At 34.2% G+C, this 17244-nt stretch overlaps 1 protein-coding gene across 1 annotated transcript in view; it reads left to right on the plus strand.

Annotated features, from left to right (window-relative positions):
* Positions 1 to 15878: 15878 nt before the first annotated feature.
* The window catches only part of Spt5 (Transcription elongation factor subunit Spt5), a 30091-nt gene continuing 28725 nt past the window's right edge, over positions 15879 to 17244 (plus strand). Inside the window, exons 1-2 of the mRNA XM_071593701.1 lie at positions 15879 to 15908; positions 16514 to 16640. Coding sequence (XP_071449802.1) covers positions 16515 to 16640 — 126 coding nt within the window. The 5' untranslated portion in view covers positions 15879 to 15908; position 16514. The remainder of the gene's footprint in view (positions 15909 to 16513; positions 16641 to 17244) is intronic.

The following is a 17244-nucleotide window of genomic DNA, read 5'->3' on the forward strand; positions in this document are numbered from 1 at the left end:
TGAGCAAGTTAGATAGGAGGTGGAAAAGATCGTAATTTTCGATGGAGTTATGGGTGGTGGAAAATATGAAGCGATGAATGAGTTGTTCTGTTAGGCTGTATGGGAATGACTACTTCTACTCTTTTTATGCATGGTACACTTTTTTTTCAAAATGATGTCTTAGTTAGGTGAGGGTTGTGCAATTTTCTCATAAATAATTCTCAATAATATCACTATTATCATGTGTGATTATCATTGCCTTACTAGATTTTATTTTCAATATATTAAACTAAATACATGTTTTGTGTTGCCCAGAAACAGTCATCACAGCAATATGATAAACTTATATTGGAGGATTTTGAAATGTGGATGTGGGGAAGGATGGAAAGGGTAAAATGTTCAGAAAGGAAAACCAATGAATAAGTGCTAGGTTTGGTGAGGAAAGAGATCACTGGAAGAGGTCCAAAGGGAGGCAGGAAAGCATTCTGATTGGCAATGGGATGTTGAAGACTGATGTGCCAGATAGAATATTAGGAAATTGGGAAAGGGTCAGGGATAGGATAGAGATGTTGGACAGAATGGAAGATGGAATTATGCAGAGTTGGAGGGCTTATTGTAATGTATGATGTCTAGATATGTTTTGTTGGGAGAAGTGACAAGGGAATTATCATCATACCCTTGTGTAGCCTGTGTCCATCTAAAAGCTATCGTAACAGGTAGAATACCAAATAATAGCAATGAACTTAATGCCTCATTGCTAAAACATTGATATTTGAATCGAGCATACGATTTTGTGAGATACCAGGTGAATCATTCATACCAAAGTTGGCATGTAGAGTCGGTATTGCGATATTGGATACACAAGACTTTTTCACACCCGTTGACATGTTGTAATTAAATATTCTGAACTTCATCAATGGAATAGAATGAAGGATCAGGCCTCCCAAATTGAGCTTCTAAATAGCATTAAGCTCTCAATCATTTAAACCCATACTATTGAAAGTGGCGTACAAAAATGTCACTTTTGCCAAAGCCAATGCTCAAAAGGTGATCATGCCCCTCACTGAAGGATTGGTTCTTTGTCCAAAAATACATGCATTGACACATCACAGAATCACTTGGAATTTATGGAAATTATCAGAAGATGCTGATTATACCCTACCATGGACTGCAAAACGTCAATTTTGTAGAAGGACATTGCTTATTCCATTAATCCCTAGAGCTAATTAGAGAGGGGTAATCAAATTCTTTCTGGAAGGGTCACCCATGCAAGAAAGGTTGAAGAGTAAAAATAAGTTAAGAGATAGTCCATGCAGTATCTGTTCCCTATTGAGGTAGGTCCAAAAGTATTGAGACTCCAGTGGAAATTCACTTCTTACCCTATTCTCTCCTCCACACCAATTTCTGTCACAGTATTATGGATATTACATTTAAAGCAGCAATATCTACTGATATTACTGATACTTCATCCCCTTCCTCTATTCTCACAGGACATCACAATAAATTATATTCCTCTTATTCCCAAAGAGCTTAGCATTCTGTATTGGTGGACCTTTAATTGTATTTATAGATTTGCTGATGAATAGTGATGAATTTCAGAGATTCAAGTAGACTGAATACTAATGAAGTACTGTCTTCCCATATTTAGCCAGTCTGAAATTGCAGGAAGTGCTTTATAGCCATGAATTGTAATGTAGGTATCCATGAATGTTATGTTTTATTGAGAATAATAATTGAAGAAGGTACTATGGTATGAAAAACCATTCAAGTAATTCCTTTTAAATATGAAGCATTAAAATAACTTGAAAAAATGTGAAACTAGAGAAACATTTTCCAGTAGTGGACTCAAATAATTACAAATCCAGCAGTTTAAATTGAAATAAATGTTCAAAATTGTTTCAAGTTCAAGTATCAGTCAATGAGAATTTCATCCAAATCGAATATTCAGCCATCAATCAAAGATAATTGTTCGTCATTATTTAGCCCACATTTGCTGTCAGACAGAGTATAGAGTCTTAGAATTGTCCAGAAATGACAATGCTGCTGGCCTATTGGCAAGCAGGTTGCGGGCAGATAATTTAATAACTCAGAATGGCAGATGACTTGTTTAGAATGTAGATAATATTGTTCAATAATGTTGCTCTAAAAACTTTCTATCAATTTTGCAAGAATGGAAGTTAAAAATAAATTTCCACTAAAAAATAGTGGGTGTTACTGGGATACTGTTATATGCATTGGGACTTTGAGGTATAGCAATGCTTTAGTCTTTTAGTCTGCCAAAACCCCCCTGGACTGGTAGGCTACTGTTAATGAAAGTAATATGTAATATAGATTGATACTGTGGTCGATTTTGTTATACATGACATTTAAAAGGAACTAATGTAAACATATTTCCTCCAATTGCTAGTAAAGGGATGTACACAGATAGAATCAAGCAATTATAGCAATAATCATGCAATATAGGGGGAGAATGAAGCAATTTTAAGCCATTACCTTTGGTTAAGAATTTTCTGAAATAGTATTATAAGGGTAAGGAGGGGATGAAGTGATACAATTTACATATAAACACAATGTATGTATGAAGCAATTTAGTATATTTTCTACTTGTAATCTTAAAATCTACGCTTAAATATAAAATTTTATTCTTACCTGACATTTCTCTTACAATACTTTCAAGCTTCTCCGAAAAATAATTACTCTTTGTTGAAGCTATAATTAAGTAAAAACAGAAATTAAAAATTAATGATTATTTTCCAGCAAGAGCCATAACACCCACTTTAAATGATACTTACGTTGATGTGGTGTTACGCTTGATGATGCATTCAATGAAATGTCTCCATAAGAAGCGATAGAATTTCTTATTGGTGTCGATGAGGCTGCACCAGGTAAACTTAAGTAATCTTTGTAATCACTCTCACTCGCATCTTAATTTGGAAAGTGAGAAAAGAATGCATTACTCCATTCATGTAAAAAAACACCACAAGAATCCCAATATAAACATGCATATATAATGGCAGAAAAATTATATGCATGGACTTCACAACATGATTTCTTGTCAAATTCTAACACCAAAATGTTAATAGCCTTTTACAAATAGGAGGAATTTGATACCTGGATGTTAAACAAAGATGAGATGAAAAGATTTAGTGAAAATTTCAATGTGGAGTTTTGTATTTCGTGTGTTAGAAATTTGGTTCTTGAGGCAAGAGGATAGGCATACCTTTTGAGGTGCAGGCATTGAGAAGGATGGAAAGAAAAACAGTGAAGTTTTTGCAAGGTAAGGGAGGTGAGAAATGCAAAGAAAGCTGGACAAGTGCTGCAGGGTATTGCAGTGGATATGGAATGTTGAAAACTGGGAGAAGGGATAATGTTGGGCAAACTAGGTAGAGTTAGGAAAAGAATAGGCATGTTAGAAGTAATGAAGGTAGGTTTATTGTCTATAAGGTTGAAGAATGAAGAACTAGAGTAATGCAGATTCCAGAATATTTACATGGTATCGTGTTAAGCCAGGCAAACAACAAATTACTTGGGAATCAATGATCGGCCATTTTCTGACCAATTTCTCTGCAAAACCAATTTAGTCAAATATTTGAAAAGGCTTTATACTCGAAGTTGACTTCTTACTTTAGGCTTCCAATCCTCTTTCAGCATAGTCTTAGGAAATATAAGCCTACCTTTTCAGCAAACTATCTGTTAATAAATCAGATATTAAATGCTCTAGATCAGCAATTTAAGCTAATGGGAATGTTCTCTGATCTCTAATATCCAGCCTGTTGGATTACAATGTTGTCTTTCACATAATTTTATTATAAAGACTCAATTCTGCTGTTAAATAATTGGATCCACAACGCAAAATATTTCAATTTGCAACCCTCACATCCAATTGAAGAAACAAACTCTTCAATGTACATATGCACAATAAACAATTAATTTATATTAGACTTTTAACCTACATATCATTATGTGTAAGGAAATATTCCATAATTTCAAGCATCTTAAAAATTTACAGCCACTAGTAATACAGATAAGGAAAAACCATACTATGTTATGATCATTGAAGAAGAAAGGAAAAATCAAGTGAATTGAGTTATCTTGTGTACATAAATACTCAAATGGAATTCCTTTAATTCCTACTGTTACCTTCCACTAGATTGTGGTCCTTGTGAGATGTAAGTTGTGAAAGCTGCTCCTCCAGTTCTAATTCCATTTTTCTCAAATCAGAATCCATTAGCTTCTTTTGCTCACCAATGAATTTCCATGTCTTCAAGAGCTCAGTTAAATTACTCTCTTCCATTACAAATTTCAATTTTTTAAGCTTATCATGCAAGCCACTTAAATATTGGAGAACAGATACATCAGCCTCCACCTGTGCCTTAAATGAGTGAACACCTTTACAGAATATACATGAACTGGATACTAGAAAACTATTGACAGTTAAAAAGTTAATATTTATTATAAGAGTAAAGAAAAAATGTCTTTTTAAAATGTCTAAACCTCACTGTTTTTTCTTCAAGCAGTCTGTCATAAATTAAAATCTGCATGTACAATCCTTGGGAGTATGGGTAAAAATTGATTGTGAAAGGTTAATAGCTGTCAGGAAGAGAGTATGGAAAATTCAAATCACATTTCCTGTTTAAGTTAGGATTTGGATGGACACAGGCTGTACAACGGAACAATAATACATTTATTTGCCTCTCTTAAATAAACTCAATCCCACATATGCCACTACCATAATATCCCCTCTTCAATTCAGCTTACTTCCTCCCTCCCTTTACTCCATCTAACAAGCCTCTCCTATTCCTACCCCTTCCTCATTTGCCTAATATTAATTCTTATGTGTATCACAGTCCTCAACATCCTACTGCCAAACAAAATGCTCTGAATCCATCTTTCCTGCCTCATTGATTTCTCCCAACAATCCCCTCTCCTCCCCCACCATGACTAGCACTTCCTTGTTTGTTTTCCTTCTGTCTGTTTTTCTTTTTCCATCCATTCTTATCCACATTTTTAAAAGCCTCCAATCTACGTCTACCGTCCTACTTCAATGGCCATGTTTCCACATCGTACAATACCACAACCCATATCAAAGTATTATGAAGCTTTTTCTTAACATATTTACACCCTTAAATTGAGAAATAACTTACCCATTGAGTATTGTTAAAGGCAACAGAGCTTGTACCACATTCAGATGCATCCAAAACTAGTTTGTGGTCATCACTCTCCTGTTTGATAGCTGCTTCCAGGATTGCCTTTGTATCATCAGCAAGGGATGACATATACTCCCAGGGCTGCACCTCGTTAACCATAAATGAATTCTTCTGCTTTAATTTTTCTTCAAGCCCAGATGAAGAAGTTTACATTACAAAATGCATTAAAACATCGTACAATTCAATGTCTAAGTGTCCCCTCAAGAGAGGCATTTTTCTTAACTGTATCCGATGTTGGAAAATTTTTCATTTAGGTAGCAACAGCTGATTATAAACCAACAGAGATATGAGATTCATTAAAGGTTGTGTCACTGTGGAAACAATCTCCTTTACCTGGTCACAGATGCCCATACAGTTCTGGGTAATCGATCCATTCAAATAAAATATAACTATTCACTATAAGCATTCAACATAATCTAGTCGGAATAAAGTACTGATTTGAAATTATTCGTTGGTGTATTTCCTTTTCTAGAATCAGAATAACTTCAAAGCAAGGGATAAAATCAGAAGGATTATCACTAAACTCAGATTTCCAAAAACTTGGTATATTTTTTGGAGAATGTCTGTGGACACCTTAATTATTATATCTGAAATATAAAATATTCAAATGAGAGCAATAGCATAACCAAAGTAGGTAGGTGCCATTAAATAAATCTAGTTTAGAACGATTTCATTCGTAGTTCAGTAGATGGATGAATATTTGTAAAAACAACAAATTACACCGATTGATTGTGTAACATTACTAGGTCCCAGCACGAACACTTGTATGCCAAGCAAACTTGAAAATGTTCCCATGAATTGTGTAGGTACCCTCCTGAAGAAACTAACGAAACACACTAGATTGTGTGGAATATTAATGACTTCAATATCATCTTATTCAGAGAAATTTGTAACTGCAGCTTGTTTAAGTATGTTAAATTTCAAACTAAGAGGTCCAGTTATCAAGTGTCTCTCGTGAGTTGAAAAAATGACCTTAATATCCAACTTAACTTCAAAACGCATTGAGTTTTCGAGAATTTTGGCAAATTAAGTTTAGGGTCTTCTGCTGTGTCCAGCTAATGCAATATTACTCTCCTTTGGCACTAGCTTGAAGATTTATTACATGGATACTCTCAACAAACTGCTATGGCTTTAACAAATCTAAATAGGTATCACAACTTACAGCAATCTATCTCCAACTGCTCTGTCCTTACAGACAATGTCCTGAAGGGAAAATTTCTGAAAGATTTTTAAACTTAAAACTTCTATTATATTTATAACTAACCCATTTTTCCTTGAGGTACGTTCAACCTATTATGTTCTTCTTCATCGTAGACTTTTCCAGATTGTTCTTACCTCTTCTAATCTTCTTTATACTTCCTAGCTCCTCACTGCCTGTCCATTAAATCTTCAGCAACCATCTTATTCTCCTCCGGTAATATTTTCCAAGAATTTATTTTTTATGATTTATGTTGGAAAATTTCATTAGCCTGTGATGCCCACTGTCATATGAATCCATTAAAATTACCATATTGAACTGAGAATAATACCTAAAAAAATACTTTTGATGCATTAGAGTATAAACTGAATTTTTTGTCAGTTTTTATAAATCCTTAGAGGCATTGTGATTTCTAGATCCATCCGTTCTTTCCCAAGCAAAGGATATGATAGATATTGCAACAGCTTCGAATGGCTTATAGAACAAGCCCAGTCGATTCATAGTACAGCATCTAATGTCTTTTGAGATCTATGGTGCAGTGGATGTTCACTTTATTGGGAAAAGTCACGATAAAATAAAACACTACTACAAAAACCAAAGGCTGCTCAGTTGGAGTACTCCCTTGTTTTTCCACAAGAATCATCTCTTGTTAGGCAAAGTAAAATTCATAGTAGTCATATGATTAAATCTAAGAACATTCACATGATAGATGATAATAACTGGGGTTTTTAACTTAAAGCTGTGTGACTGTCATTATGGGATTAAGGTGATCAATCTTAAGTATTTTCATCTCTGGGTATCTGCTGCTCCCTGAGAGAGAAATTTATTTACATGTGCAACTTTTTAGCTGGTGCATTAAAGAGAGTAAAAACAAAAAAATGAAGAAAAACTTTAGAAAAACTGATCAGCTACTATATCGCAGTATGAGTACATGGCATGCAATCCTCATTTTCCCTTGGACTTGGTCAGAAGTTGGTCAACTTCTTTCAATTTGAAATTTTATGAATTCCTACCTTATCCACCATACATGTAATCATTGTAATATATTAATACATACACACAATAAATATATGTTATAATAAAATGGTGAATATTTGTCCAGCTCTCCCTAAAGTGAAACTCACCAGCCATCGCTGAGCAAACATTTTAAGGAAAAATATTTTTAACAGCACATACCAATAATGAGGATAAATATTTGATAATCTTATAAATCACTTATGCATAAGTTACTTGTTGCTTTAAAAAAACATTGTACATATAATATACCTATTTTTGGGCTCTTTGAATATTTTAAAGCTTTTAGTTTTTATACTAGGAAATAAAATTATGTAAAGCCAAGACTTCAACCAGCAAAGAGTTTAAATTTCAGTACTGAGCGGCACCTACATACCTAATATCCCATCTTCACTTTTTAGATCTATAATTTCTGTCTCCAGATCATCTCCAAGATTAGAATCCTTGGCTAGTTTCCTTAAACGATATCCTATCTCTCCAATTTTTTTCTCTCTCACTAGCATCCTATCCATACTGCTCCTGTATAGACAAGAAATCACACGGATAAAGCTTTATAATGTGAATAAAATGTTTGCTGAGGTTCATCATGCAACTTAAAAATGAACATTGGACAAATTAATGGCTGCATATCTACCAAAAGTGCTCTTTGCTCTGACCATGGGAGGAAAGAACTTATTGAATAAGTGGTTTGACACTCCGTGATCACAATGTTTCCCCTCCCAAGTCACTTTAAAGAGTTATATCACCAAATTACCTAAATACTAATACAAATGCATATTAAAATGTAACTTCCAATTCATGTTTTGGCAAAGAAATCTCTTCTAATAATATTTATAAAAATATTTAGAGATTACGTGTGGAATAAATGACCATTCTCAATGTGTAAACTGTCATGGATAATACTCATTCTCAACATTACTTGGAGGCCTTTGAAAGGATACTATAGGATAGTCTAAAACTGATGGATAATTATAAATTGATTAGTTGAATGCAGTAAATACTATTGTAGTTGAAGAAAGCTTTCATTTACAAGACTGAATATAATCACTGTAGTGAGTAAAATTCATATTTCATAAAAGAGAGTATAAATAAACTAAATTACATGTTTAATTTCTAAGCCCCCAGGGGTCATCTGTCTCAGTTCATTTTTTTATGATTCAATTGAGAATTAATTCTGGCCAAATACTATTTTTTCCTTGCATATCTTTTTTAACATAGGCTTAGGCATTTGGTGTTTTTCTGAAAAAACCATTTCATCTTTGTATCATCATTACATACTTCTTCCTCTTCTATTAAGACGCAATCGAAAATATGGATCTGTACAGGGAGCTTAACTATGACTATGATAAAGTGTGCAGCCCCAGAATCTTTTTTCCTCTAAATATGACTTAAGCCTACTATTTCCCAAAAATGTTTATTTATTAAACAAGTACTTATTATCAAGGAAATGTGAAAAAGACTGAGTAATGGCAACTAAAAATATCAAGTAATTATTTGTTTCAAATGGTAAGCTCCGCCTATGGAGTATATTCTCAGCCACCATGATCATGTACATGTATCATACGTATAGCTCTTCATCGTTACTTTTGTGATTCTTTAATAATTGCTTATGCCAACTCATCATCAGAATTGTCCAATCAAGTCGTACCACTATCTTGACCACCCTCCTGAATATAATATAGCTACGCAAGTGCGTCAAGAGAGCATAATGACACATTATACATAATGAGAAACCAATATTTAATCTTTGGGATATTTCAAAAAACAGTGAACTTCATAATCATGTTCATCCCTCAAAAGAGTCCAAAAACTACTCTACTCTGCGTACCCAAGAGAGAGAGATTGAAATTGCATTCAACATATTTCATTGAAAGAGAAATAACCAAAATTTGAGCAAGTTAATGAAGTACAAAATAGCCTGTGAATTAGTGAGAGGAAAAGTTGAAGAGGAAAGAGAGGCAGAAACAACTACAAGGAAGAAGAAAATAGAAGATTACTATGGAAATCAACATAGCAGAATGACAGAAGGAATAATATGAAAACAAATACTTCATTTTTGAGATTCAATGTATGAGTAAAAATTACCCATACAGGCATTTGAAATAAATTTAGGAATAACTAAACAGTAATTAATTTTAATAAGCTGAAATAAACTATATGTGAATAGATAGATTGTTGTTGGAGGAAGCCCTAGATAAGAGTTTCTAACACAAATCTCTTGGACCATTGTGCCAACCCACATTTAATCTGCCAGCCATATTCACTTGGGGTATAAGTACCATAGTGTAGGTCACCCAATTAATCTAGATCTAGTTCCAACATTGCTTTATTTTGGGTGATCCAATAGAAACCATGACATCCACGTATTTGGAACCTTCAAAAATCTATTAAAATGATCAATAGTCACTAAAATACATTCCACATACTTTAAACATACAAATAAAAAAATATTTTCAAAATTGCATTAGTATCAAAATTTTGATTGTTCCATTTTTAAGAACAGAGTTAATTGTATAGTGGTAACGAGGAACAAATTTGCACTTTTCCACAGATTTATTGTGACGTACAATGCGTTTCAGTTCATTGAACCTGAAGATAGTTCGATGAACTGAAACGCGTTTTATGTTACAATAAATCTGTGGAAAAGTGCAAATTTGTTTCTAATAATGACGAACTTCCACTACATCTTGCCTGAATCTGTTGAATATAGTGTAGTGATAGTACAAAATTATTGAAAATTTTAAGAACAAGAGTGTTTCTTGAAAAGCAAAAATTTAAGTGTTATGACAATTGTTGTAAACCAGGGTTAGGGATCTCTTGAGAAAAGGAATGGGTAAAAAAGGGTTCTGGATGAAAAATCTTGGATGGTATTTGATGGAAAAAGTTAAAGCACACTCACCCTTTTAATTCCTTATAAATTGTCATTATCTCCTCAAGTTTAGCTAACTTAGCTTCACATTCTGTGAGATTTTTTCTGGTGTGAGCTCTCCAAATCAACTCCCCTTGTTTACAAAGATCCTGAGGTACATTCAGAGGTGGCTTGTAAAAAAAGAAGCATTCTGTGAAATAGGATTAATGGATTATTCTTACCTGCAGTGGAATCTAAATAAACATCTTTGCTAAGTAAAATTCCTTATCATTAAGTAATAATAACAATTCTAATGTTATAAATCCAATAAAAAAAGATAAGTCATTCTAGGGATAGGAGAAGCATTGAGAGATTACATCCTAAATGCTTAACAAAAGTGGTGATTGATCTATTCAATTGTACTCCTGTACTTTTTTTGGAAACAAGAAGAGTGCATGCATTAGTGAACATGGATTTCTCCATATAAAATGTTCACATAAAAATTCTAAAAGTTTGCTCCTAAAATAGCCAGGAAGTGATATTTTTGACCAGGTTAGGAAGGAGAGTCATAAAAAATGAACAGCTGACTTAAAAGTGTCATTGCAGAGGCTAAAATCTAGTGCCTATTTAATGTAGATATGAAAAAGATAAATGGTAAAATCAGAAACTGAATGTAAATTGCCTACTCGATTCCAAAATTTCATGAATACATTTTTTTACTTCTAAATATATTTCCACCCTCCAGTATATTATGTAAGACCATCTATTTAACTTTTATTGATCCATTATTGGTAATTACAAAAATATTGCCGTTGAAAAATAAAAATTTTGGCATCTATATTGATTGGGTCCAAATGAAATTTCTCTCAAGATTTAATCAACAGAGAATTTGCCTCATAACAATATGTTTATCTGGCTTAACTTCACCATTATATTAACAATTTTAAACAAATCACAAATCACCTGAATCTCCAGCTTCCCTTTGGGCTTGCACCCCCAATGCCAGCATACTTAATTCCCACATAATTTTCACAAATCTATCCCCTCCTGGTGACATGAGCCTTCCAGGAACCACATCAGACATTAGATAAATATCACCAAATTCCTGAAAAATAATTGACAATATTTTTCTACCTTTTCAATAGAACGTCAGTCTTTTCAAAATCTCCTCCAAATTCATTGCAGCATTTGCAGCATCCACCTGACTCAGAAGTATCGCCAATATTTTATGGGGAAGAAAGGAATAATTCCCTCATACGATTACAATAGATTTGGACTTTACTTTTAACATGCAAAGAACTGCAAATGATTCAAGTTTCTACCGGGTGTTCTACAGAATTATTTGTCAATATTTGCTGCCAAGTGTTCTAAAGAATTGTTTGTAAATAGTTGGGGAATGGAAAACACAAACCTACTTATTTTACCTGGGTCAGCTTATCAACTTGTTCTTGTGCTTGTTCACTTTGCTGCATAAGATATGAAGCAGGTTGAAACTCTATTTAAATTCTTTATTGAACACAAACCTAGTAATGTGAGAGTTATACATACACATACAGAGGACTGACAAAAGGCACCTACAAAAAAATTATATTTAAATATTATGCACAAGTGAGTAGTTAAATACCCACAAATAGATATTAAACTTTATTATAATCTTGCTCAAAAGCATTTTTTTAACTTGCTGATAAACAATTCAGGGATGCTTGACCCAGAAAGATACAATGCAACACAATAACTTTACAAATTAAACACCACATTTTCAATAATGCTTGAGACTAATAATTGAGTGTTGTTGGCTGGTAATAACCCTAGAATATCAAAGAGACTTTTGGGTCATCCAGAAATCTCAGTTCAATACCTACAAGTTCAATGAACTGGCAGAATATAAAAGGCCAATGTTGAGAATGTGGCTACAGAAAGGGGAAACCACCTGATTTACCTTTTCTAATGACAACATTTAGGTAGAGTTCTTCATGTTACTATGTGTCATGCCCCTATGAACAAAGTCCTGGAGAATCATGAGGACTTTCATAGAATTACTGAGGATTCTCAGTGACACTCTGTGAGTCTCAAGGATTTGATAATTTTCATTGGGAAAGTTACTTTTACATAAGACTGGCTTTTTTCCAGTCTCAGTCACAAGTGGAATTTACAAACATTTATTTCTACACACTTTTGGTAGGGACAAAGAGAAAACTTCAAATTAATTAAACGTATTACCCTTATAGTTTAAAAACCTGTCATTTGATATTACACCATCGTCAATGTGCCACAAAGAGGACCACAAAGGAGTAATGTTCCAGAACATTAATTCAAGCAGCTATGGGGAATGACAGGCTCTCACCACATTATGCCCCAGTTAACAGTAACTGTTAGCAAAATGGATTTCCAATTACATCACTCCTGATCAGGAACAACTGTGATAATGAGTAGCATATTTTAAAGAGATAAAATACATTGAATCACTGATGACTGCTTTAGATATTAGCATTACCTACCACATTAAGACCACGCATAATATCGATGATGACCGCTCTGAAAGCCCTCCGGTGTGATTTTTCTAAAATGGGCCAACAATTTCTGAATGCTTGAGTCCCTGGATAAATAATATTCATGAGGAAGTATGACAGTTGAATGAACCCCTCCTCATTGGGGCATGAAAACATCCCCTGAAAACAGTATGGATTGCATCAAATCTGATAGAAAATACCGTGATAACAATGAATGAATACCTAAATACTGATGGACTGATATCTAAGCTTCATATGTTACACCGTTTATATTGAGTGAATGGATCAAACTTGTAGGTACACTTAGATGAAAAACTTATTTCTTCGAATCAATGAAGTTTTAAATGTTTTTGCCGCATCTCAAAGGAGGGATACTACATTTTGACAGGCAAAACGAAATAAGTGATGAGGGTTGGTGGCTTAGTTTAATGAAGAGGGTACTGGAATTGGCATAAAAGGCCTGGGTGGTGACCCCAGTGGTGGTAGATATCCTTCAGAGGTAATCCAATCCTGATTTGATTGACATGATTAATATACAAGAAATGTAGCTCTATCACACACAAGGTGTGCAAAACAATAGTATTATGGCTTATTTTCACTTTTGTTCTAGGGTCATTTCTCTATATTAATATTACTTTTGTGGTCTTTTGAAGTAGGTAACCTTTGTTGGACAGCCTATCCTTCCCTATCATTTCCCTCATATATTTTCACTACATGATTTCCCTCAAGAATGTGTTTTTATGTAACTATCCACTCTAAATTTTCACTTAATGACATCCCAAGACAGGACCATCATCAAAAAGACTGTGCTCTGAAGTTACAAGAGAATTGCATGTGAACAAAACTGGTTGATTTGAAGTAAATTCATCTAACTTAATCTCTTGGAGATTTGTGAAGACCAGCTATAGACAAAATGTCAGTGTATGTAGGATTTTTTTAGCCTAATGTAAATCTGCTGAAAGACAAACAAAACATTATAGCTGAGATCACTCTATCCTCATAGTGACTACTTATTTAAAAAAAATAAAGGAAAAAATGCCCTGTCATTTCACAGATCTTTAAACAATTTGACACTAGCAATTGGTGCATCTTCACAAAAGACATTTCTTTTATTCATTTATTTCTTATTCACTGAAAACTAAAATTTTCTGTAGACCTACTACAAGCAACATTTGCCCCTAATATGCACCATTGAGGTAATTTAAGGTGCCTAAATTTTATTGATTTGGTTTTCTGCAAACCTTGTGCTCTCAAGAGCAACTTCAAAAGACACTCTATTAAAAATTATGTCAGTGGAATCCAAAGGATAAATACCATTTCCACTGTTAAGTTACATGGTAAACTCAATGGAGCACCATGGAAATTCTATATCCCAAAATGTCATTCAATTCAATTACTATTTTTGATATGGAATTACTGCATTAGGTTCCCTAATCATTGTTAAAAAAATCAATTCTGAGTGACCCTAATGGATTGACATTCAATTGAATAGTGAAACTATAAAATGCAATAAATTTTCTTAAAGTGTGCATAATTGCAAACTCCGATAGTTAAGGACGATTTTCAGATAAGAATGTTAATATTCTCATCAAAAAAGGTTGAACGTTGGTGGGGGTATACACAGGGGGGACAACATAGTTTCAATTGAGCTAAAATCACGGATATCATTAAAATTATTCTCCTTGATTGTTTATATTATTCTTCCTGAGCAGTGAACTCTAAGGAACCTACCTCATATTTATAGAAATAGTTAGAGCTACTTACCATTTTAAAAGAAGCTTTGAATGCTTTCGAAGTACTGTTGAAAGTCGTTAACGCTAACATATTTCTATGAAATAGCTTATGATAGTTCACGATACCCAACTTTGCCATGGCTTAAACCAAATGAATGCTTAAAATTGTGAAAAATTTCACTGCGGAGAAACATCAACAACACCACTCGCAGAAGCCGAATTATGGATTGACTGGACCTGAACTAGAATTCTATCAAACCTGTAATAATATCATCCTGTCTTTCGGTTGGTTACCAAGAAGAGCTGTAAAGGACCGATAAAAGCTGTGCATATTGCCAGTTAAATGAACTCAGTTTGGCATTTGTTCTAATGCCTCAAGGTTATTTTCCAGTCCATTTTGAAGGCTTAAACGTATTAAATCAAGAACTGTTGTCACACGCTGAATATTCAATTGCCGTTGCGGCCTGTCCGTTCCATGGAAGGACTTCATTCTTTCATGGCTTCTACTTCACCGCCTTTCACCTTCAAACCTGCTCCAAAAGGGAGGTTAGGTCGTGAAGTGATATCCATTCCAATTGGTCATTCGGTGTGATTCAAACGCCAACACATTTTCGTGGTATTTAAGCATTTAAATGTTTCAAGCATTTAAGATATATTTCAATGGTTCCGCAACCCGGTCATTGAGATTTCGGACTTATATAAATCGCTTCATAATTAACCTGCGATGAATATTGTGAAACATAGGACAACTAGTCATAAACGGGGTATTATGATCATTGATTGCTTCGTGGGCAAGTATATGCTTTATTATAGACTGAAAAAGAAATTGCTCACTTAAATTGCAACAATTGGTAATACAATTCTTGCGCTTATTTGAACATCGCTTGACATCTCAGCGGTATGTTCACGGATACTTGATTATATTTTTTAAATAGGGTTCATTTTTGCGATTGCACACGTCATTTTTTGAGAATCGCTATAATTTACCATTCCCAATTCATATTAACGAACTAGCATGAAGGACGAGATTGTGAAAAGTGGGACCTTTCGAGAAGTTCAGGTGGGTACAAGGATTCCTAAAATAAATATTTGCAAAAAGGAAATCATAATTATTGAGAAAATTTAATCTTGCGTAGAGCACTCGTCTTCCATCCGCAAGACATGTTTTAATGTTTTGAGCATAGCCTAATCATTGTTAGTCCGGGCTTGGACCCGAACATAGAAGAATAATCCTTTCTTGAATCTTGGAGAACGAAAATTTATGGTTTCTGAGAGCCTTTAAAGAAGAAAGGATAAGCATTACCCTCATACCACGTTTTGAATATCAGAACAATAGAATCGACTATTTGGAGGGTCGAATAACTCGAATAATATCGATGCGCGAGAAAAACAATTGAACCTTCTTCATCATCCACACAGGTAAATGTTATTATTGTAAATTGGCAGGGAAAAACCGCACGTGAAATAATTTTTTATACAGTTTTTGATATGATATAGCCCATAAACTAAATTTTCAAAATACCAAGCTTATGTCACCAATGCAAAACATGATCGGCACTGAACTAAAGCCTGTGTGTAGGGTCACATTATAGCGTTCTTAGGAATTTGCAGCCTTGTTTCGGTCGGCGAGGTCGTATATCCGATATCTACTGGAATAGTGTATGCAAATGGTATCTTAGTGTGTCATTATTATACCAGTAAATTGTAAGCATCTTAGGGGGGATGGGGATAGGATTCAATGGAAATAAGTATCCATATTGCTCTGTTTTTATGCTTTGTAACAGTAAGATTTTTCCCAGTGAATATGTTCTTGTAACCAAACTGCTTGAAATTTAGCGTTTTATTTAATTTGCACGAAGGTTATCATAGGTGTTATTGGCACCTGAACAATCTAATGTTTTGGGTAGAACTTTTCAAATAATTGCAAAGGATTGCTAATTGTCTTGTCATGTAGTAGTTCTATAGCTAGTTGTGAGTTGCGTTTAGGAATTTTAAGCGAATTGTTTCCTCTTCTAATTTTTTAGTATGTCCGACAGTGAAGGAGGTGCTTATTCAGATAATGAGAGTGACGCAGGAAGTGGAGTTGACCATGGTGGGAGCGACAGAGGTAGTGAACGAATGAGTGACAGAGGTAGTGACAGTGAACAAGAGGTAAGTTATAATTTTGTTTCTTAGTTCTAATATTACTCTGAGGACCCAGTCCTGGATCCAATTCCTAAATCTAAAAGTCACTTTATATTTGTAGTAGTTAATACCGAGACCTCAAACGACAAGATCTTATCGCTTGAGTATACTTCGTATCGTTTGATATAGAAAATTTTATATCAAGGCAATGACTAAACAGGTAATGCATAAAGGCTTACAGCGTCGAAGAACTGGTTCCTGAACCGTTCACTTTAATTTGAAAGATATTTTCCTTAAATGCACGTCCTGACTCCATAGCCCTTGTGTTTCATGATAATAAATATAATTTGTGAATAAAGTGTTTCATGTTTGCCTTCCCCACACACCCCACGTACCCCGTATTTGGTCAGCTATTTATTCTTCCCGACTTCTTGGGTAGAGGGAAATGGTGGTAATATATGGCTGCAATCAGCGTGCAATTTCACATATTATTGCATTTTAATGACCATTTGCATTTTACCATCAGTAGTGTGTTGCCTACGCAAGGAAGTAGATATACTTTTTTACTGTGAAACTGTTTTTCTTATTATAGGCCACTGGTGTCAACATTAGTTGTGTGCTAATTACTAAA

Source organism: Hetaerina americana, unplaced genomic scaffold, assembly GCF_022747635.1.
Source record: "Hetaerina americana unplaced genomic scaffold, ioHetAmer1.1.p SCAF_6, whole genome shotgun sequence".
NCBI classification, from domain to species: Eukaryota; Metazoa; Arthropoda; class Insecta; order Odonata; family Calopterygidae; genus Hetaerina; species Hetaerina americana.